The sequence below is a fragment of the Centroberyx gerrardi genome, chromosome 16 (assembly GCF_048128805.1).
Source record: "Centroberyx gerrardi isolate f3 chromosome 16, fCenGer3.hap1.cur.20231027, whole genome shotgun sequence".
Lineage (NCBI taxonomy): Eukaryota > Metazoa > Chordata > Actinopteri > Beryciformes > Berycidae > Centroberyx > Centroberyx gerrardi.
Genome location: NC_136012.1, coordinates 21,607,599 through 21,632,426, shown reverse-complemented (window position 1 = coordinate 21,632,426; position 24,828 = coordinate 21,607,599). Strand labels below are relative to the sequence as shown.

General features: G+C 41.9%; 1 protein-coding gene across 2 annotated transcripts; it reads right to left on the bottom strand.

The window, feature by feature from the left end:
• Positions 1-413: 413 nt before the first annotated feature.
• maea (macrophage erythroblast attacher, E3 ubiquitin ligase) lies at positions 414-16,003 on the bottom strand. Of its 2 annotated transcripts, none has more exons than XM_071915120.2 (9): positions 15,911-16,003; positions 11,407-11,589; positions 8,602-8,805; positions 6,856-6,978; positions 5,201-5,277; positions 4,840-4,948; positions 3,638-3,771; positions 2,625-2,820; positions 414-2,467 (listed from the first exon to the last, which is right to left on the bottom strand). In XM_071915120.2, exons 1-9 carry the CDS (start codon positions 15,977-15,979, stop codon positions 2,372-2,374), a joined length of 1,191 nt encoding a protein of 396 aa, XP_071771221.1. In that variant the 5' UTR covers positions 15,980-16,003; the 3' UTR covers positions 414-2,371. The 2 variants fall into 2 exon arrangements, with proteins under 2 accessions (XP_071771221.1, XP_071771219.1); XM_071915118.2 differs by lacking the exon at positions 15,911-16,003 and adding an exon at positions 13,582-13,604.
• Between the last annotated feature and the right edge of the window lie 8,825 nt (positions 16,004-24,828).

The following is a 24,828-nucleotide window of genomic DNA, read 5'->3' as shown; positions in this document are numbered from 1 at the left end:
GCAACAATGTAAATCTTTGTCCCCATGCATTAATTTCACTCAAACTAGAAAATGGCCTACACAGCATGCCGCCCTCTTCACCAAGTGGAGAGTGGAGAGTGGAGTGGAGGCTTCAGGTGAAAGACAAAACACTCAGGAGCATTTCCATGTCAACAGAATGAATGGGCAGGGTGTTTCTGTAAGTCCTGCCTGATCACACCCAGTGGAGCACGCGCCAACGGTGAACATCAACGACCCACAGAGCACAAAGGTGTTGGATACAAAGAAAGAACGACTGGAATCAAATTTCACTGAAATCTTTATGAGGCATTTTGCTCATGAAACAATCCCTTGATCTATTCTACCAACACAAACATGCATGGTCAGTATTCAGAACAGTCAGTGTCCTTACAGATACAGCTCTAAACCATGAATGGACACAATAGAGGCAACTTTTGGTTTATTAATGAACAACAGATGGAAGAAATGGTAGACCACAAGACTGATGATAAAGTTTGACCCTGAACAGCATTTCTTGATTGCTTTGTATGGGTGTTTAGGGTTTTCTATTCATGATTCAAGGGTTATTTGTGCATTAGTTGTCATTCTTTTCATTTGAGTGTCCTGCTCTATCCCCATGACTTCCTGATTTGCGTGGATACGTGTTGCTCTGATCACATTCCCAGTCCATGTAGCCTCTACTTTATCTTGTCAAAGTCATAAAGGGAAGGATGAGGCATGTATTCAGATGGTCAAAAACTGCTAACCTTTTCCTTCTGGGTTTGCAAGAAAAGGCAGGTACAACAAATACAGGCCAGTCGAGCTTTCTATCCTGTCTCCTAATAGGTTTTGAAATGGCAGCAAAAAGGCAGGCGGGTGCAAGGGACCGAGGAGGATTTTAAAGCAGTCAATGTGCTCGCTCACTGTGGCTTACTTGCCTGTTTACTAAATAAACCCTGCAGAGAGTTGTTGACGCAAACAGTTTTAAAATAAGCAGCAGAGTACAAAATTGAGAAAAAAATGTCAGCACAGTCCTTCTCTTTATTGTAATGTTCATTGTTGAAAAAATATGTATGAAATTAAAAGACAGTCATCGGGTAATGTTGGATCGACTTCAATCACTCTGTCTTTTTTAAACAGAATAAATATCCAAAGTTCACTACAATGAACCCACTCTTTTCGGTTGGTTGAGGGAGAGAAATGAGAATGCCAAACCTCACACAACCAAGGAAGACCACTTGTTCATTAAAAAACAACATCAGAGATGGTAATCTATTGTATTGCGTAAGCATCGTCATGGTAGTAAGTACACCATAATTGACATTACCGAGTTCATCAGCAAACCTAAACACTTTCCCCGAGAAGAGAACAAGTTATGCCAAATTGTCAGTTGACTTCAGGATGCTGTAGGCTATACCATAGGTCACAAGATGCCAAGAGAAGACTTGTTCAGTTCACAGAGGAATCCTCTTCAAAGGTTTATCATCGTCATCATTACTTGTCAACAAAACCCCTGAATCTGTACACGAGGATGATCAATTCTCATCTAGTATTTACATTTAAAAAAGGAGCCTACTGCAGCCCACACCGACCGGCTCCAGTTTCACAGTCAGGGAAACGCAAAATGGTGGCCAGTTTAAGGGAAACTTCCCCATATCCCAACACCCCTCCCCCCTCCCACAACAAAGCCAAACAACTAAAACATGGCTACACAACTAAGGATGTCAACTGCGTGCATCATAGGATGAAATGCCACCATGTGACCAGTCAGCCATGTTTGTTCTGAAAAAACACAAAGGCCCAAGCTGTGATTTTAACTGTTAATTTGGTTAATGGAGTAATACTGAGTTAATACAGTCCTGCCACACACTACCAAAGGAACAGAAGTAACTCTATCGGTTAAAAGAAAAGGTCCAAGTCACCTCAACACATTTTTTTTTGTTTGTTGTAATAAAATCAAACGTCTACTTTGTTGTTTTTCTCCCCCTCAGTTCTTTTCTCTAGACTCTGATCTTCAGAGTGAGGGCCTGTAAGATGACGATGTTGATAGTCTGTGTGCTTGAATGGATGGGACGAAACAACATCTTGCTTTCTACCCACATCTAAGACAGAGCCTGAAAGGAGAAGAGACCAGTTTCTGTGAGACAGAAAGGGCGGGGGTAGGGGGGTAGGGGTAGGATCAGTGGTTGGCCGGGTCCTTGAGCGGATTTCAGCTCAATCATGTACTGGGAGGGGGGGATTGTAGGGTGTGTCGGGCGTGTGTGTGGGGGAGGGGGGGGTGGGGTGTCGATTCACAGCTCCACAGGCGGCTTTCTGACTAGGCCAGGTCACAGGTGACGAACGACGGGCCATATCCAATCATGACGATGCTCAGCAGGCGTCATCTGACCGATCACATGATGTAGACCTTCTCAGCCTGAGAGAAGTTGAAGACTTCTTTGGTTCTGGGGCAGACCACTTTGTCATCTTGGCGGATGGAAAGAAGAGACTGGAAGAGAAAAAAAAAAATTGAATTGGGAATTGAAGAGGAAAACAAATTCCCATGAGTCTTTTTTGGCAGCTATATTGAACAAATTTAAAGCGGTAACACTGGCAAAAAGACCCAATACTCTTCACTCTAGTTCATGTTGTGCTGTAAAACTCACATTGTAGCCATAGACGTATCCATTGGGCAGCATCATAGGGGGGTTGTTTTCATTCATGACCTCCCCAGAGATCTTACAGACCAGTCTGGAGTTGGCGCAGTGGGCCATGGGTAGCGGCTGGGCCAACTTGTTCAGGGACTTACTGCACACTGGGCAGTCTGGGTTCTTAGAAGTACCATCCTCCTTGTAGCACTGACTGGAGCACGGAGGTTAAGGAAAGTGAGGATGTCATTTTTCAATGTTAAAAGTTATTAAGGATCTCAGTTCTTTTCATTTAATGCAGCCAGCATTTTTTCTATCCTAGACAGTGGGAGCACACACATGGATCAAGAGGCAGCAGACTTAGCCACTGAAATACCTCTGGGCACGAAATGCATCTTCTGATACAAGTCTTCCTATCCAGCCCTGTGTTAAAATAACAAATTTTGTAATAATATATCCTATCATTTAAATGTGTTGCAAAGTGCTGTCTAGGATCAATAATACAATGAATATAAGGCAATAAGATGAAAAATAAAAACTCCCCCTGCTGGTGACATTACCACATATGCCTCTCTAAACGCCAGGGATTCTGCTTCACATAACGACAATGATTCATATTATAATGGAAGTTTTAGAAATTAAACATAGTATGAACAGTGGCATAGTGTTTTGTTACAGTTGACAATACTGCATGGTAGTTTTCCTATTTATTCATTATTCTTTCTTGGCTTAGACCTAAAATCACAGTTCTAATATGTGGCTTTTTTTTGTTGTTTTTTTTGCTTCTTTTGTTTTGACATGAGATGTTTTAATAGCCCCTTGTTTTTTTAACTTTTCTTTTTTATCATCTCTTCACTGTGTTTTTAATCACTTTGCTTCTTTGCTTTACCACCATGCAAATAAATAAACTAAATGACCTATATTGCAATAAATATTTTGCATCCTTACAAAGCATACAGTTTAACTGAGGAGACGTAAAATGACACAGGCGAAAGCAAGCCGCTATCTGTAAACAGAGTAAGGTAGGATACGGTGTCTTGATGGCGGAGAGGCCAGCCTGCAGGGTGATGGTGAAGACCGAGTTATTTCCCAGCTGGTGCAGTCTGTAGTTGTCATATCGGAACTGCTGGATCAGCATCTTCCAGCGCGCTGGGTCCAAAAGGTCCTGAGGGAACAGAGAGAGAACAAGAGAGACAGAGTGTTACACCTAAAGCACAATAAAGACGCAGGAAATATGTGGGTCAACCAGCAGTGTGAAAGGTTCGACCTCAGAAAGTTGACCCCGTAAAACGTCCCTGGTCAAGAGTAGGGACGTGCATTCCTTTTGGTGTGTGCAAAAATTGACAAAGCCTAAAGCAGATTATGGGCCAAAAACAATCACCTGCATCACTTTCTGCTGTCTAAGGTAATATCTGCATATATTTAGCAATCATGTTGGCAGTGAGGGCAGAGATTCTCAGTTTGGCTTCCGTCACACTTCCAAACAGCACAAATGTTGTCATACTAGTTTGGTTTGGTTTGTCTTCCTCTATTGTAGAAACAGCTTGATGCTTTTTGAAGTGATTCTGCACTGTTGTCATGTTGCCATGGTATGGCAACTCTGTTCCTCATATCTTACACTGAACAAGATTGTACTTGGCTTTCTTAAGTTTTACCCACACTGGGCTTTTGTGTGGCTTTGATAAGGACATAATTGCTACTGAGAGCAGCAACGAGAGGATGGGTACAAAACAACACAAGGGGGAGTGCAGGGTGTTTTCTTGACAACAGAAGCCCTCTAGTGGCTGGTATATGACTATAGCTCTTACTCAGCATAAGCTCCAATTCCACTCTGTTAAAATTATTTTAATGACGCATTTCAATATTTAAAAAAAAAATGTTAACGGACAAATTACAAAAGTCGACACTGATTGCGCGAATATCTGTTTTTTATGACCCATCCACAGTCTGGAGTGCTATGTTGTCCACCATGTTGAACACAGAATGTAAACGCATCTACATCTGATGACATGTTAAGGTGTCAGCCCATAGAGAAGTATATCTGCGTACGCTGGTCTGTCCCAGGTGTGAATGGTAGTGACACGGGACGTTCCCACGTATGAGGCTTGGTGTGAATTGCCTCCCACACGGTACAGACCCAGATGAGCATTCTGTAATATTCCTGGGTCGTGTGTGTGAAAGGGGAATGAGTAGTTATCACAAAATTTCACATACACAAGAGCAGGGGGCTTACCTTATAAGGGGAGATGTGTGTGTCTGAGGGGAAGGCCAGCATGCCCATCACCTGCCGAACCTCATCCAGCTGTCCACCCTCTGCCTGGCTGAAGTGCTTCCTCGCATGTCTGATACACAAACACACACACACACGCGTTCAGTGGGTAATGTGTTAGCAGGAGTTTTCAGGTTGTCATGCGAAACGCCAGCATGAGCACCAAGGTACATGGACAGCATGTCTGCGGCTCCCACATGTCTAGCCACACATGAAGTATGAACCAGCCCTTAAAGGTGAGACATTTACATTTACACGTCCTCATTTAGGTAATAAACTGTGTGTGTGTGTGTGTGTGTGTGTGTGTTGGTTCTATGCCCCCTACCTGACAGCGTCCATGCGTTTGTTTTGTCTGATGAGCTCAATGAACTCCTGGATTCTCAGACTGAACTCAAGACAACTCTGCAAAGAAAACAAGACAAAAGTTAGTTTATGCACCATTGAAGTGCTGCAAAATCCTCATATCTGCTATTTTGCTTTTTATTTGTTACTGGGACTGACAGCTACCACTGTCTTGCATTTGGAGAAAACCCTTCATGAACCCGGGACAGCAAACTGATTTCTTTTTTCTAGTGGCTACAGTGCTGGTGGACTCCAAAGCTTACCAGTGACTTTCACTTTACCAACCAAATGGATTTTTTGGAACAGAAAAAATCTCCCAAAAACAATTGATACCCTGCCACTGTGGCTGGTAGAGTTACAAAAAAAATTCCCCAGCCACAGCCAAAATTTACTAGCAGTTGACAGTTGGCCGGAGTTAATTTCCTAACCTGTGGGACCAAAGCAAACCATTGATAATAAGTTGGAAATATCACAAATATGTGTAAATCAATGTTAAATAACGTTTCCTTGATTCCTGAAAAGCTGAGTGTCTGTAGATTCGAGGCGTCTGCTAAACACAGTTGGTATTCACACTAGGGCTGTCAAAATTGGCCAAAAATGACGTTTGATTATTCCTTCTAAAAAAACACATAGGTTCAACCCATTCGAATATCTATTTTTGCGCATTATGTCCATAAGAGGGCAAACCAATACAACGAGAGACATAACTACTTGTATAGGTATATTTATTTCAACACAAACATGTCTTTTAAAAGATCTACATACCTACACATTACAAAATAAACAAATAAAATAATGCCCTATACCATAAAACTTCATCTCTCTCTCTCTCTCTCTCTGTGCTAGAGTGAGAATTGAGAACGCGCTGTCTCTCGGAGCGAGATCAAATGAATGATTCGTAATTGATATGTTATTCGATAGCCTAATTTTTATACAGGTTAGGTAATATTCATACTGGTTTAAATAAACAATTTCATACAACTTTATCTCGAGGTTCCACAATTTTGCCTATTTCCAAACAGGGCTTTTTAGATTGCTCGGAGGTGGTTGTGAACTCTCTGCCATCATTACCACACGGTTGTTGTTGAATTATTCGCTCGTTTCAGCTTGACCTACATTTCATTTTCAATCAATGAAAGTGACGTTGTGTGACTTCTGTCCGTCATGCAGTGCATTCAGTGCAGCGGCCCGGGCCCACGCGAGAACTCGCGAGGCAGACAGCCGCGGTAGTGCTGCTTTTTTTTTTTTCACAATCGAATATTAATTTTCACAATTGAATGTCTGTTTTTTTTTTTACAATTCGAATATATAATCGAATTTAGAATATTCGTTGACAGCCCTAATTCACACTAGTTACCTTGAGGCATTGCTGGGAGCTTCTGCTAGTGAATAAGCATGCTGGAGCACAGAGCGGCAAAAGTTGTTGTTGAGAAAGAACAGGAACGTGCAATGCACAAATCAAATACACATTTGTCCATATCATTGTCTTTTAGTTATTTTGACAATCCTAACAAATTGGGAGACAATTGGGAGACTTACTTTCCGTAAAACAAAAACAACCCTGTTTCTGTATTTGTCAGTACCTTTAAACCTCACAGGATCATGGGCCTAAAAACTTGATTCTCATTAACAACTTACCTTCATCTTGCGGAGGCGGGACTTGTTGTCGTGGCACCAGGCGAGGCAAGTGGCCGTCTCCTGCCTCTCCAGAGACTCCTCCACCTCCTTGGCTGTCAGGAACATCTCAATGTTCACCAGATCCTAACATAAACACAGGAGAGAGAACGTGGTAATGGAGTGGGAGGGCCGTATTTAACCCGTGAAGCATCACAGATACACCTCATAGTCATTGAGGAAGTTGACAATTTCATTTGAGGAGAAACTGAGGAGTAATATAGGTTTGTTACAAACTGTAAATCTCTAACTCACCACTGTGTTCTCTATCGGAAAGTGGGTTGGCCATACCTGACTTTGCGTAGGCTGAGTCACTGGTATATTTTTATTTATAAGGCGATACTGAAACAACTCCCATTTTATTTATGTACATACATTGTCCAGCAGACAAACAAAAATTACCGTTTACGCTCACAAAACTTGTTTTTACTGAATGTAAAAAAGGCTCGTACAGAGTTTGGTAAAAAGGCGTTTCAGTTCTCAGCCCCTATGGCATGGAATGAGCTCCAGAAGGACCTGAAATTACAGGAGCTGGTCTCAATGAATGTTTTTAAAACAATGGTTAAAGGTAGGGAGTAGGGATGCCCCGATAACGTTTTTTGACGCCAATCGCCGATCGTCTATGAGCCATATCTGCCGATACCGATCGGCCATAGATAGTTTTTTTGTCTTGTTATAGCAGCTGGTATAGCAGTATTATAGGTCAGTTTCCATTTTACATACATTTCATCCATCAAATTGAGTCCTGGTTAAAAAGTATCCACATTTTCTTTTTTTCTACCTCAATATTTACTTGATCATTATGTAAACAAAACCATATGTGTTCTAGGTAGCCATGATTTAGTGAGATAACCGAAGCACAAGACTCAGACTGTTGCCACTTGCCTGTGTTGTTGAGTCGAGTTAAATAAATGGAGACACCCTCCGAAGATATATATCCGTTTCAGTCTTTGTTTTTGTATAAGTGAATGTTCTTAAGAGAGAGAGAAATGAGACTTTTCAGTTGCCTCTCCGCTGTTAGGGTCTCGACCGTCGTCCAGTACGACGCGGACAGCGGTGCAGAGTGCATGTGATGAATTGATGTATTAAATAAGCAGAGAATTAAATAAGGGGAAGTAGCGGGCGTGACGGACTGTGACGTTACTGGTTGTCCATGAAGATGTGTGTTTTTCCTCATAGTTTAAATTGCTTTTATATGAAACATTGAACGTTGTTGATCATGTATAATGCTGTAATGTGATGAGATGTTTGTTGTGGCGTCTGTAACTTTGTGCTGCTTTTCTTGGCCAGGTCCCTCTTGAAAAAGAGATTCTTAATCTCAATGAGGCTAACCTGGATAAATAAAGGTTAAATAAAAAAAATATGTTCAAATGTCATGCAAGAGGAACTGTGACTGAAAATATTGAAGTGAAATTTGGGACAGACAGGTTAAGGAAACACAATCTGGCACAAATTGCAGTTCTCCCATGGTGCTTGAATTAAGTAGGAAAGTGAACAAAAGATAAAATTCAGCAGCACTTGGTGAACTGTTAATGAAGAAACTTATTATAAAACCAATGTTTCAGTCATCATAGCTTTTATCAGGATGAATAACTGAAATGTGTGTTTCTTGGTGTCAAAGCGGTTGCTTTGTGCTTTGAACTCAAAAACCTCCTGGGTTTTCTGACTGATTTAAAGACAACTCTGCAAAGATCACACACACACCCCTACCTCTATACCGCTCTGTCTGGCCAGTTTAACAGCTGTGTTGTAGTAGCCGCAGCGCAGCAGATGCTCCACCATCATGCGGTCCATGCGTTTCTTCTTCCACAGGTTGACTGAGGCCGGCTGGTCACTGCTGTGCTCCTTCAAGTGTTCGATGCGACGCTTACACAGCTTGGCGCTCTCATCTTCTGCTTGGATGGACTCAGCAGCCTACGGGACACACACACACACACACACACACACACACACACAGGTTAGTGAATTCAAAATAAAAAGCTGACCATGCAGCATGTGAAGCAGCAACAGGAATGCAAGTTGAAGTGAATGGGTGTTCAATGTCCAGGAAACGTAAAGGCCTGAAAACAAGAGAGAGAGAGATATACACTCACCGGCCACTTCATTAGGTACACCTTACTAATACTGGGTAGTTATCAGCTTTCAGCTCAGTGTCAACCGGCTACCAAAGTGACATCCGCCTCAAGGTTTGACGTGTTGCATTCTGAGATGCTTTTCTGCTCACCACAGTTGTAAAGAGGTTATCTGAGTTACTGTTGCCTTTCTATCAGCTCGAACCAGTCTGGCCGTTCTCCTCTGACCTCTGCCATCAACAAGGCATTTTCGCCCAGAGAACTGCCGCTCACTGGATATTTTCTCTTTTTCGGACCATTCTCTGTAAACCCTAGAGATGGTTGTGCGTGAAAATCCCAGTAGATCAGCAGTTTCTGAATTACTCAAACCAGCCCGTCTGGCACCAACAACCATGCCACGTTCAAAGTCACTTAAATCACCTTTCTTCCCCATTCTGATGCTTGGTTTGAACTTCAGCAAATCGTCTTGACCATGTCTACATGCCTAAATGCATTGAGTTGCTGCCACGTGATTGGCTGATTAGATATTTGTGTTAACAAGCAGTTGAACAGATGTACCTAATGAAGTGGCCGGTGGGTGTATATATAGATATAGATGTATACAGCGAGAGCGAGAGCGAGAGAGAGAGAGAGAGAGAGAGAGAGAGAGAGAGAGAAAATGAATTCTAAAACATGCCTCCATTCAACAATGAAAGGTATCAAAAAAAAGTATTGCTTTAGGGACAGTTTTGGAACAGGCATGAGCATTTAAATATTTAATAAACCTTTTGCACCACTGACTGCTAAACAATCATATTACAAAACAGAGACTGTAGGCTACAGTCTTGTGCAGCACAAACAGGGAGGCAGCCTGGCCGCATCACACTAAAGGTCAGACTACAAGACAAATGTTGCCTGACGAGGGCAGATCTGACTGAACGGCTGGTCTGCTTGCCGTCCCGTCAGGAAACTGTTCACACTACGCAACGGGACAAAGATGGGCGTCACACACATATAGGCGAGGGATCACACACTACCTGATTCTGTCATTCAAAAACATTTTCCCATTCATTCAGAACAGTTCACTGTAAATACAATTGCAAAATAGGTCTTCTATCGTTTCTTGCTCCATGGTACAGAAGCTACATTTCCATTACAAATGTATTTTGGAGTGACATTACAAGGTTAACAGTGATGAAGGATTTTGTATGAGACTTCTTTTACTTAATTTGTAATTGCATGTGGATTGATCCATGCATGTTAGCATTTTATCCCTCCAAATAAAATTGCATAGCAACTTATGAACAGTGGTAAGTGGAGTAGGGACTGATGTAAACTAACCGTAACCGTGACTTCTCTTTTTCTTCCCCCCTTGAGCTAAACGTTGCCAGGGTCACTCTCAGATTTCAGTTTTGGTGAGTCTTGTACTGCCTCACCCTACACAAACCCGATCAATCAGACTCTGCCAGACAGTGTAATGTGTTTGAAAAAAATCTTGTCAGGACAAAGGGCAGGAGTGGGCAGTCTTGAGACCGTTCACACTACAGGATAATCTGCGGCAACTATCGATTCTGAGTGTCCCATCCAGCCTCAACTCACCCTGACGGTCAGGATGGACCAGCTGGGCTTACGACTGCCATTAAAATCATCTAGTGCGACCTAGCTTTAAACCATAGATGCAGGCTGGACATGTCACAGAGTAGCTGCTGAAAAAAACAAACAAAAGTGTTTTGAACTTCACTCCCTCTTCTTAGAAAGACAAGAACCAGCCAGGCGGCATTCCACCGCCAGCAAACACAATCCACCAAGGCCACAGCAATATCATAAGCAGCAAACCACAGCCACAGTGAGGTGCTATTTTCACTAGGGGTGAATAATGTGGCTTTTGACAGCTGGCTCTAGCTGAAAGGAGATTTTGTTTCTAGAAAAGGGATTTTCTGTGGCTCAATACCTCTGGATGCATTTTTTTTCACTACTGTAGACAGAGTGTATGTGATTGTAGGGTTTTCCCCGAATACTGAACTCCCAGGTGGCCCCCCAATATGCTCTTTGTAAATGACAGAATGTATTGTATATTTTCGCTGTGTAGAAAGACAACTGTATGCAGAGTATACAGTGTAAGCCTTTGTCTTGCTTAGAGCCTCTGAATGGGTTACAATGCCATAAAAAATTGAGGTTTCTTAGAGAAGCTTCAAAACCCAATCCTTATGCAAAACTTACCACAGTGTCGAGGCCTAAGCCCATCTAGAAGGGAAAACCCCACCAATGATTGTGTGAAGCAATGTGTCCGTGTTAGTGTTATCACATTACCAAAGTTTTGACTTTGATACCGATGCAAAAAACCAAAACTTGGAATAATAAAATAACGTGAAACAACACTTCTTAAAAGTTGCTGAAAGGGAAAGCCCAGCCAGTGAGTGTGTGAAACAGTGTGTGGGAGTGTGTGTGAATGTGTCTCCCAGACCTTCCTCTTCAGGGCGCTGAGTTTCTCCACCACGCCGTCCAGCAGTGACACCACGGAGTCGACCACGGGGAAGCTGCTCAGCGTCTTCTCCAGCTCCGCCACCACCATGGTCACGTGACTCGTCTCCCGGTCGATGTTCTTCTGAGCCGCCCTGAAACGCTTGTTCAGAGTCTCGTAGGGAACCTGCGAAGACAGAGGCACCGTGTATTAGCCTCGGTGTGTCAGCCGTTCGGGTTTAGCACTAGCAAAAAGAAAGCATGCATCTTGGTACGCTTGTTCACAGCCTGCTAGGGGAGCTAGCGCCGCAGACGGACATGAAAATTATCTCTGGTCTATTGAGCATTCAGGTTAGTCCATAGCAAAAGAGGAAGTTTGTATCAATTTCTTGTCTTGTAGGGCAATAAATAAAACACATGAGCACACACAGAGAAACACACACAAGCTAGAACAGGAAATCAAGAGTGATTAATTGTCAATCAGGATAACAAAAAGCAAATTCCCTATCAAATACAATAAAGAATAAGACTGGTTTTTCTTTGATCAACATTTTTCCTAAATATGTCACCATCAGTTGAAATGAGATAGCAACCATCAGCAGTATGCTCTATAATCCCCTGTGAACTGCCTTTTATCAGCCCGTTTCATTATTTCCCCTCCCCACTGCTTTTGATGCATAACATACTACTCTACTAATTACCAGACTAATTTCTTGAGATTCTGCAGCAAGTCGAGCCCAAGAACTGCTCAACAGGAACAAATGAAAGCAGGAAGCAGATGACTGGGGCCTACAGTTTGGGACTGCGGCAGTCATGTTTTTCCTGCTAGCATTAGATTATTTAATCACTGCTAAATTTCATTTCACCATGTGTTACGTTAATGAGAATGTACTACAGCTCTAATTTGTGCTGTACAAAACTGAATATTCAGCCTTACTTCAACAAGATCCAGTTCATCTTAAACCATTGAACAAATTGCTGTTTAAGTTTCCCACAATATTCCCTGTAACAACCTCTTATTCAGATACAAACAAAGCTTCTGAGTAATCAATTATTTCATTGTGAGCCACACAATCGAATTTCAAACGTGGAGGTTTATTTGTCTTTTACAGACTTTCACAGCCCAGAGTTTCTGATCAAAACTATGTTTTGGTGGAAAGACATAAAAGCTATGTTCCAGCATTATTTGAAAAAACTGATTAGCTTACCCACAAAAAACTGAATATAATCTAAACAAAGAGTGAGCACTCGGTTTGTACATTTCGCCTGCAACACCTAGCAAACAAAAGTAAGCACAAAACTACAAATGATCAATGACTTCAATATCCCTATTAGATACACAACTTCCGAAATGGTCAATTCTCTCACAATCTCATCCATGCCACAGAGAGGCCAAATAACACAAACACTAGTCTTCGTTCACACGGTTAAGTAAGGCTTCATGAGAGCATTCATGAACCACATCCTTACCACAGAGACTTATGAAACTGTAGGGTCTGTTTGATATCTGTATTCAACAAGATCTAAGGATCATTATCTGTGATCTCCCAGTTGTTTCATTTGTTGTTTTTCATTTGACAGATGCCTGTACACTAGATTCATGTGACCTTTGTAGTTTCCTCTGCGAAATACTGCATAAATACAAGAGGAGAGCTTTGATCCGGTGAGAGGATATTTTTCTCTTTTAAGTTAGAGCCAAGTTAATATCAGAGATGAGAGGAAAATTATGCAAGTGTGTTTGGCAACACATTGACTTCCACAATAGAACAAAGAATCTTCTTGCTTGGCTGGAATTTGGGAAAGCCAGCTCTGATGTTGTTGAATAAAGGGCCAGAATGTGATCTCACTGAGTGCCACTGAACAGCTGTGATTGCATTAGTAAACCTTTACTACAGTGTCCTGTTGCCAGAAACAAGAGAGAAGAGCTTATTCTGCCCCAGAATCTGCCAATGTACAGCTCCACAAGAGAGAAAAGAGGGGAAGCAACTGGCATTACCCAGGAGGATTTTCTGGGTATGAAGGTACATTTTCTGGTTAAAAATTGTTAACACAAAAATTTAAATAAAGCTCATGTGGATGTTAAAGTTCAAGCAATTATTTTCCAGGTCCACAAAATCAGTCTCCAGCATTTTGTCTCTTGATGGCAACATCAAGATCAGGGCTTGACATTGCCACTTACCTGCTGGCCAAACAGTGTTTTCTCAGAGCTCCGGGCAAGTAAATATTGATTTTTAGTGGCCCACTTGGCCAGTGACCAAAAATATAATTTGTAGGTTGTGAAATGATGGCCTCACTGGCCAGAATGATGGCTGTGGTTAGGGCATGATGTGGCAAAAAGCCCAGTGTTTTATGAAGAGAATTTCCTGTAAATGCAGACAAGTGAGTAGAATTAGTATTGAGTCAAGTGACAGTTTGTTGATAATTTCTATAAAGTTTTATGTAACAAAGTTGGCTCACACATAGATTTTTGCCTCAGCTGTAACACAGGCTATCTGTTATGATAATGTGCATTTTGAGAGACAGAAATTATTCCCTTTAATTCCGAAACATGACTTATCAATTATGCATGATATTGCCATGTGTAATATAAACCCAATTTATATGCCACTTTTCAGTGAAATGTAATAAAATCATGAATGAAAAACATGCAAACATCTAGGCCTATTATGCGTACTTGATATGCCAACAGTGTGTTGCTATTATGAATAGCAGTCTTTATTCATGATGATTTTATTTTGTAGGGAGGCAGCTCTGTTTACGGGACAGAAGGTGGACAGATGTACAGGGTTTGACCCGCACCACAACAATGCCCATAACTCAATAATAATAATACCACATTATCTCAAAGTGCCAGCATCAAAACATACTGATAGTTTCAGTGTTTGTGCCAGTAAGTTTGAAAAAACACTGGCCATATTGACCTGATGTCAACCACCAAAGATAGTCTTCAGGATCAATTGTTCATGTTGGGAACTCGTTTGTGTTAACAAATTAAGACTGACTTAAATTCTATGCTAGGGTTGACCTTCCCTTTAAGAATGCTTGTGGTAAATCCAGCACTGTAGAACAGTAGAAGGCCGTAACATACATAATTTACATATTTTGAGGCAATGTAGTTGGGCAGTTTCACCAGTATGTGTGTCATACAATATTTTGCCATTATGTTTTTATTCCTTATTATTCAAAATATTACCAACAATTATTTCCCCCCAGTTGTGGACCCTCATTCATACTGATACCAATTTTGCCAATCACTATTGCTTCAAAATGGTGCCCATCATGAACCATCATCCTTACTGCAGCACCCAAGCACAGGCAGACACATGCTAAACCCATAGCCAGCTATCAAATGGCCTTCTGAACATAGAAAAGCCTTGCATCACCACAAACACTGAAATAAACGTTATTCACGTATCAAGACGACATTACACCATTAATAACCACATAAAACTCACATTATATTGCTACTCACACCCCTGCTTATATCACGATGCTTCCTATGACGGTTGACCACAGCAAACAACCCGTAAAATCTACTCGTCTTTAACAATGGTGTCGCAGTATGTGGAATGGAGGTACAGTGCGTGTGTGCGGCAGCAGGCTGTGGATTCTCTCGCTGGCCATTTTGAAGTGCAGAGAGGCAGGCAGGAGCAATTTGATGACACTGCGCTAACTCGGAGGGTTGCTTCTCTGTCTGGCAGCATACGTATCTCCCCCAGTCGTGGCTCACTGATTTCAACCGATCAACATAATAATCCAAACGATATAGCTAGGACTGGCATGCCTGACGTTACATATTTGGTAGGCTATTGATTTTGTGTGACGAATTAACGTACGATGGCTAGCCCTAGCTATGTTGGAGATACAAACGCAAGCTAGCAGGCCAACCACGTCTGCATGCCATTTCTTTGACGTCGTGCCTGGTTGGTCAGGGGATGAGCAACCATGTCGTGGCATGTTGTGTCAATGTTGATGTTTGATATAACGCTAACGTTAGCTTTTTTTAGAGACTGTTGAGTGTCCAGGGCTGCGTGTTGTCGTTCAGTCCGTTCCAACAATATGAAGACATCAAATCAAGTTGTCATTTAACGTTAGCTAACGTTAACGTTAACTTATATGGCATAACGTCTAATGCAAAACGGCTAACTTGGCTTTAACAGGCTTAACGCTAGCTCTGTGGCTCTCGACTACGGTTAACATACGTTAGCTGTCTTAAAGGTAGCTAGGTAGCCAGCTAACTAGCCAACAGCTAATCTCTGCGAGCCAACTGATCTTTGCTATTGTTTTCTAATGCCAGGCAGTTAACTGACGTTAGCAATGTTCTCAAGTGTAGTTAGCCTGCTATCTGGCAAAGCTAGTTCAGCTAGCCTCCCTGTCAAGTTCGCTGGACTCGCTATCTTATCAACTAATAATCACGATTTTCCAAATTATATCAAACGTATTGTGTAGTTTGATAACAACAGCATCATTAGAATTTCACCATCTGTCAGTTGCTATATTTTTTTTACCTTCAGAGTGGGATATTCTTGGACTTTGAGAGCCATGGAGAGTTGAGAAGCTGTCTCCTGCACCGCCATCTTGGTTTTGTGGTTTTCTTGTGGTTGTTTGTTTTTTTCTGTCACTGTAGAATGGCCTCGGTGCTCACTACCGCCACCTGGCGAGATGGTGTCAGCATTGACGGTTTAAAAGGTCAAGAGGAATGGACGGCCGCAGAACAGAGCCGTGTGATCTTTGAGAAACTGACGAGTTATTTTTTCTGTTTAGAAATCGAAAGTGGACAAGTGCACTCAGAGGCTTGAACAGGAGGCCTCAAAGTGAAACTATTCGTTGCTTCGAGGTAAGGTTGTTTACAGTCAACTCAATGCAATGTTTTAGAGAAGTAACTACTTAACGAGTATTTTAAACAGAGCTACGTACAAAGTTAGTCCTTTTCAACCCTTTAACTTCAATGTTATTGACCCCCAGTTCTCTATTCAAATATGCAAAACAAATGAAAGCACACAAATGTCGTCATGAAATGATTCTGAAATTAAATCAAAGAGCACAATCAATAATCAGTCAACATCATTAGCTTAATAATTTTTTCTTGTCTCCTTCAGGGCTGCTGTCTTTGATCATCCAGGTCACGCAGAGGTGAGTTACTTGAGAGGGCTGTCAATCACGGACAAAATTTACATACAGCTTTATACTCTATTAACAAGACTATGTCCTTGTTTTCTAAATGAGCTGAATGTACTTCAGATAGACCAGGCCGACCTAATTTGTGTGACTATAGTGTGAAAATAGTGTGACTGAAACTTCAGAATGATTGTAATTTCAGCTGTCAGTATCAGACAGGATGGATGACAGACATGCCCACAATACAAATCACTAGAGAACATAGATAATAAAACCACATGTGAAGGGGAGGTGCATGGCTGCAGCTGCATTTTCACAAACAGCTATCTTGTGGAAGGAACTAAACACATGAGGAAGAGGGAGGGTTGATCTGTGACAAGATGACAGGTATCCTTACTATAATATTACAAATGAAAATCATCAAAAAAATGTTTATTCCATTAGAAATCAAATATCTGAGGGGACAAAAGTCTGACACCAGTGGGGATGAGTAGCTGTACACTGCAAATCAAGGGAACTCAAATTATTTCATTTTAAGGATCCTAAATTTGTCCAGTGGAACCCAATCTAAAGCTTTTGGTCAAATACCACTATCTGAAAAAACCCTTTTTAAATGTAGTCGTATAACTCTGTGGTGTTGGGGTGACAACATGGGGACAGAGAAACCTATGAACGCTCTCTAATTTGAGAAAGTAAAGCCATTTTCTTTGGGAGGAACCTCTACAGTGAGGCTTCTTTGTCATTACATTGCAATTAGGACGCACATTGTAGAGTTTTATGTGTTTGTCTTTTTTATTATGAATACAGCTTGTGTGCACATACACATAAGTACAGAGAGATGCACATAACGGAGCAAAGGCTGACAGGAACAAACGCTGAGTGAAAACAGAGGAGTGGCCATTCACTTTGGTGTTTGATTAGCATTACTATTATTTTATTAGAAAATCTGTGGAAACAACAGGTGTGTGGCCACTTTGTTTCCCTTTTCCACACATACAACCAGCTGTCCACCTTCACAAACACCCCCCCCCCCCGCCCTCCCATACACACACACACACACACACACACACACACACACACACACCCACCCACACCCACACCCGACCCCGCCTTCTTTCTCTCCATATCATGTCCACATTTCTTTTCCTGTGTGAGTAACAGAACCCTCCCCCCAGCCCCGCGAACATATTGCCATTGGCCGCTTTCCAGAGGCAGGCCATGCTGATTGGCTGGCACAAACTGTAATCGCCTAGGATTGGCCTGTTCTTTACTGCATGCCCCCCACCCCCCCCCGCCCCCACCCCCCGCCCCCACCCCCCTCCTCCCCAGCTTTGGAACATAGTGGAGCAGGAGACACACAGAGAGGAAGGTGATGCAAGGTTTGTGATGTATTTTTGGCCCCATATCGAGTGCTTCCTGTGTGTGTAAGGAGTGTGTGTCTATGTGTGTGTATTGTGTGTGTGTGTGTGTAATAGTAATGGCTGTAGTTAGAGCTTGGGTCCGCAGTGTGTATAGGTTTTGAAGAGATAACACTGTGCCAAGCCTAATCAGGTGGAAATGACTGTATGTGTGTGTGTGTGTGTGTGTGTGTGTGTGTGTGTACACTTGTGTAGGCTTACTTGTGTGTGCACATACATATGTGTGTATGAGTTTGTGAATATATGAATGTGTATGTGTACATGTCTATTTATATTGGTATGTTTATGTGCGTCAGGAGTGTGTTTTAGTTAATTAATCTGTCATTGATGCTTGGAAAACAGTTCATTATTCAAGCTTTTTCTAAACTAATAAATCAGCGTTGGTCAAAGTCTGGCTCTGAACCCGAAGTCGGGTCCTGGAATGATTAAAATAAGCCCTCAAATTATTCAGGAGAAATTGGCGGCCTCACAGTCTGAGTTTTTGATGGGATAATTTTAATTTTGTATGAATTTGCTGGCGATGTCACACAGCCACAGCCTTGCCAAGTCCCTATAATATGAGGTAATCTGGATAAACCGCTGCAGACTAGAAGGCCACTACAGTAAAAAAAACAAAAAAAACAGGGGAAATTCAGTCAGGCGAGCTTACACCATAGCCAGCAAAATCATTTATAAATCGTGGGGAAAATTGTCTTTGGAAAATTTGACAATGAGATACAGAAAATACAGAGGAGGTAAAAAAATGCCACTGTGCAGCAGCTACTCGTCTTAACTGTAACTGATTCAGGAAGAGTTTGCTGAGTTTCACAAACAGTTACACCCATTCACACACACAGAGCAGCCAAGTGCAGCCAGGTTTCTACTTTAGTGGAGCAGGTGAAGATTAAAGGGCTTTCTTAAAGGAAAATTCCACCCTCAGATACTGTTACACTGCTATAGATCATCAATCTGTGATGTTCAATGCAAATGCAGTACTTCACTTTTTTTTGGTGCGCCCACTTTCCCTCATCCTGTCTACGTCTACTACTTCCACTTCAGTTTGCGATTTCCTACATTTCCCAGAATGCCTTTCGACAGCACCCAGAGAGCGGGCCTGCATTTCAGCTGTGGGTTTCATATGTAGGTGGAGAGAGCGATAACGGTAGCAATAACAGAGTTGGAGGTTTTCCAGTTGAGAAAAAGTGAGTCATGCCCCTTACTCAAAACAACATGTCATGTAGCTGCATTGCACTCTGGTCTATTGAGGCTAGAAAGAAACCATCGCTCTTTGATTCTGAGGAACTGACACCAAAACCTGACATTTACCGTTGATGCTTTAGATAGATTAAATTATTTCTGCTGTCAGACTCCATTGTAGCTGCGCTGGAAATATCTTGACATAACATCTCATCAGCTGCGTTTGGCCAAATATCCACAGGAATACGTAAAAAAATACACCACCAAAGAACAAATTGGACCCGGAAATGCAAAGTACATCGCTAATAGCTTTTTCAAAAACAGTGTCAAAGTGTTTTTTGGGTGGATTTTTCCTTTATGGGCACCTGTAGTTCCTGATTTTCCCAGCTAGAGCGGGGATTCAAACTGCCAACCTTCCCATCACAACCCAGCTTCTCTAACTTTGAGGCTACATACTGAGGACTTACAGGAGTATATCCTCAATATCTAGGCTAACCTCTTTCTCCCTGGCCCGTCCTCTCTCCTCTCCTCTAACTGTACTCCTCCTCTTGCTTCTCTCCTCCTGGCCTTGTCCTCCTTTCTCCTCCTCCTCCTCCTCCTCCTCCTCTACTCCCATCCCACTTTTTTCCTCCTAATCTGCTCCTCCTTTTTCCTGCTCTTCTTTTTCTATCCCTCTCTCTAGCCTGCTTCTCCTCCCCGCTTCGCTTTTCTGTTCCCGGCCTGCTCCTCCCTCTTTCACTCTCTCCCCTATATCGTTCTACCTGCTCTACTGCCTCTCCCTGCTCCCTCTCTCCTCTCCTCCTCTTCCTGCTCCCTCTCTCCTCCTCCTCCTCTTCCTCCTCCTGTGTTAGATCCTTCATGCCTCTGGTATTTGTCTCCTATAGTAGATTAGATTGCTCAGTTCTCTTGCTCAGTATCTGCTCTCTCCTCTGTAGTAGCCTCCACATTGTTCTGCAGCTCACTGTCACTATCCATAAATCCAATTTGCTGTGTGTGTGTGTGTGTGTGTGTGTGTGTGTGTGTGTGTGCCTGCTTGCAGGTTCGCAGCTTGTGTGGCACGTGTATTTCTTTGCACCTTCATATATGAGTACATTTGGAGCTGTAGTTTGTATCCGTGTGAGTGTGTGTATCTGTAGCTGTGTTTGTGCACCTTTTTTCATGTGTGTGTGTGTGTGTGTGTGTGCTTGGCTGCAGCTGCGTTTTTTTGCGTCGCGTGTATCCGCTCGTGCATTTGTACCTGTATCATGTCCGTGCATTTGTTTTGCATGCATCTGCTCGTATGTGTGTGCATCCGCCTCTGTGTGCATGAGCTTGTATCCTCGTGTGTGCATCTTTGTGCGTGTGTGTGTGTGTGTGTGTGTGAGCGTGTGTGTGTCAGCGACAGCTCTAGCTCTCGCTGGCTGTCAGTCTTGATAAGGCCAGCGGTTGGGAGGCGTTAGTCGGGGCTGCTCCTCGCCTGGCCTCCGCTTGGTGGATCTGCTGAGAAGGAGCCGAACCATTAGACACGCTGCAGTGACTACAGAGAGATAGAAAGAGAGAGGAAGGAAGAGAGAGAATGGAGAGAGAGAGAGAGAGGGATGGAAAAGGGAGGAGGGGGGTGGGTATGAGGGGTGAGAGAGCTGGAGATGGAAAGAGAGAGAGAGAGAGAGGGATGTGGGAATGGGGAGGGGGAGGTAGGGAATGAAATCGAGAGAAAGAGAGATATATGGGAGGGAGAAGATAGGGGGAGATGGACAGATGGAAGGGGAGGAGAGAAAGAGAGAGAGCGAGGGGGGGAGGTGAGGGATGAAGAGAGGGTAAAGAAATGAGGGGGGAGGAAGAACAGAGAAAAAGGGTGGGAGACTGGAGGAAAAGAGAGGGGAGGGAGAGGAGGAGTAAAGAGAGTAGAGATAGGGAAAAGAAAGGAGAGATGGCAAGATGGAGAGAGAGAGAGAAAGAGAGAGAGAGAAAGAGAAGTAACTGTTCACCTCCTCCCTCACTCATAATACAGTATGTGTGAATATCACAGCTCGGTGTGCCCACATGTAAAACTGGGGTGTGCTCTTAAATAAACACATTATAAGGCAGCGCAATCTTTCTATCTCTCCTCCCTTCCTCTCCTCCTCTCCTCCTCTCCTCATCCCTCCCTCTCTCTATCCCTCTTCCGCTCCTCGTCTTCCTTCATAAGCAGTGTCACATATTCTACAGATCATTACATGTTCTTGCCTTCTGAGGAACATTTGTTCTTGTCATGTCTCCTTCCCTCTCCCTCTCCCTCTCTCTCTATCTCTCTCTCTCTCTCTATATATATATATATCTTCCCCTCTATCTCTCCCTCTCTATCTCTCTTCTTCCCCCTCTCTTTCTCCTGCGAGTCCAGATAACGTCTCTCTGCGTCGTCTCTGTCCTTGTTTAGAAGCAGGGAATATGTTTTGTGTTTCTCGCGTCTCTCCCCGGGGAATATCTGTGTCTTGCATGCAGGAGATGGTTGGAGTGAAGCTGGCGTCGGCCTTGTCAACGAAATATTTGTATTTATTCTCATTATTTATGATTCTCCCATTGCTGACTCCAGATTTTTCAGTTTGAATTGTGTGGGAGCACCGCAGCCGTGAACTCAATAACTCAGAACGATACACGATAGAACATTTCAGACTTACACTGCAGTAGATGATCTAATTCGATTTTGGACCTTGCTGCATACATTTGCATATTAATGAGGAATAACTTTATTCAAACTGCTGTAACTCCTTAAAGGATAATTCCGGTTATTTTCAACCTGGGCCTTATTTTCCTAGATTTTGCGTTTTTGCCTAGTTTTTCCTAGTGATTAATTTTCAACACAATCAATTGTCATGATGGCAAAAACTAGGAAAATAAAGCTTGAAAATAACCAGAATTATCCTTTAATGCTCTAAGATACGGAGTTCATGTTAATATCACCCATGTGTTATGTGAAGACAAGCATGTTCACATAGAAATATGCTAATCGGTGCATGAATTAGCGTAATTAATGACCTCATTAGCATACCTGGTTATGATTAATATGTCATGGTGATTATGGCGGAACATTAAAGGTTTTTAAAGGTGATTATTAAGGTGTGTGGCTTAGATCCCCATTTTTAGAAGCACATGTATCCCTGCTGGCTTTGGATTAAATCCTACCAGAACCGTCTCTCCTGTTTTTTCCCTCCTCTGTCTCCGAGTAAAGAAAAAAAAATGCTAGGGAGAGCCGATTTTCCTTTGAAGAAAAAAAGGTTATTTTGAAGCTATTTCTGCTTTATTAGCCAGGATTACAAAGTGGAGAATGACAGGAATGATGGGAGAGAAAGGTTGGGTGATAAAATACGACAAATGTCATGAGCCAGATGCGTGCCTGCCCACAACTGTTTACCTGCCCCTCTCCCTCTTTTGAAGTTTGAACAAGTCGCCCACTGGCTGTCTGTGACATTTACAATAGTGACGATGTGATGTAACCGTCCCTGGCGCTGGTAAGATAGAGTAAGCACCTACACAGGGCCAGGCTTGGATGTTTGGTGTTTCTGAGACCGGTTATATCATGGTGGTTACCAAGCGGTCAAGTGTAGATGAGAATGACGTCAGCACTGCAGTGATAGGTGGAGACTGAGCATGTTGTATAGGCCTGAACCAGACAAAAGCACTGAGGTGGGAAGTAGCAGATTGCATGGAACATGAGGAAAATAATCTGATTACCAAACACTGGCAACGTAATCTGTGACTAGCCATGTTTACTTGCACATCAAAAATGTGATTATAATGTGATACGGTGATAATGGGAGTAAGACAGAGCCCATATTCTGATTATATTAATGTGATTATGCTCTTAAGTAAGCATAATTCCCCTTAATAGACACCAGTTAGGACATATATACACCTTAGTTGCATTTCTTGAACTGTGGTCAAGTTTTGCATGTGCTCAGCATGTGCTTAAGTAATAGAGGTGGAAGGAAAATGTAGTCTGTACTGGGCTGGACCAAGATGGCAAGCGGCAGGAGTCAAAACTTTTGGAGTTTGGAAGAGACAGTTACACATGTTGCACGACATGGATATCGTGCCATTTTTAGATGGGCATAAGCACTGAAATGGACAAAAATAATTTTTAGACAAAAGTCAGAAAACCTTATATTTGTCAGAACTACTGAACAAGTTTGTGTCCGCTGGAAAGCACTGAAGGCTGCATACATTACAGCTAAAAAGTAAAACTTGACCAGTGGCTCTAACCCATACACACTCCCTCATTTGGACTTCCTTAATGAGATTTAAATAATTTTTTTTAGCAATAAAACCTCTGATTCAATCATGTAAATCATGCTCGATCATGTAAATGGCTTGATTGGACTATTACAGTACTGGCCACTGAGAACACAGTAATCAGATTACAGATTACAGTTTCTGAAAAAACAGTTGATTACTTGTTGGATTACTCTGAAACATATTTGAAGGGAAAAGGGCATTTAGATTTTGAGATTATAGAAACATCTTGCAATAAAGGGTAAAAAAAAGTGGCTATAGAAAATGATAATAACACTATTCAATTTACAGTCTTTAAATTGGAATACGTTTTTTGTTCACCTGCATATTTCATGGATTTTGGAGGCAAAGTCACCGATTACAATGTTAGTAATTTGTAACAGATTGCAGTTTGAAAGTAACCTTACCATCCCTACCCACACAAAATAAATGTAATACCCTGAATAGCATTTTGAATATTTGATCTGTAATGCAGATGAAGGGAGTGTTTCATCTACATTACTCTGAAACCGCCTTAAAAGTTGACACATCATTTAAAATTGACACATCATGAAAAGTTGACACATCATGAAAAGTTGACACATCATGAAAAGTTGACACATCATTTACAAGATAACATGAATCATCCACATGTTGTTTTTCCCTCAAATATTCAAATATATTCAGCTGCAGTTTTTGCCAAGTCCGTCAGACCCAGACACACATTTAAATACACTGAACCATGATTGGAATTCAATTCTACCAGTCGGTGGTTTCGAAAATCAGTTCAGTCCTTCTTTGGTGGTTTTACACTTACATGTTGTTTATTCCAAAACACATTGTTACGCAACACCAAACTGGATAGAAGAAGAGTGGAGGGGTTGATGCTATCCACTATCCACCTTGTCATACAAAAAAATCAAATAGTATGCAATAGGCCGTTGTATTAAAATGGATGCTTGCTATGTATAGGCAAATATTAGTTCAAGTATTTGTATGAAAATGGAATACAAATACTTTCAGCAGCTTTGGCCCTATAGGAACTGCTGTAGATCATTTTAGCAACTCACTGTTTAAATACAATACATTATTCAGTACTGTCTATCTGTTGATTTTAATAGTTATTAGTAATTGTATTAACTTGATTATTTGCAAGTTTGAATGCACTGATTGGAGGCCAACATATTTTGATTTGAGAACTGAATTTGTATAATTAGAAACAACACACCATTAACTGTAAACTTGCTAAGAACAACATTCAGCAATTAAGTTTGTCATTATTTATTCAACACTGGTTATAGATTCATTTTATTTATAACATTTGTTTGCTTATTACAGTTCAGTTTAATGAGCTTTATGTGTCCTATATCAGTAACACCAAGTTTTCCCTCGCCTGCTACAGCCTTGTAATTGCATAACTCTTCTTTCTTTTTCTTTTTTTTTTCTCTGTCGTCTTTCAGGAAACAAAAGATGAATTTTGGCCAGCT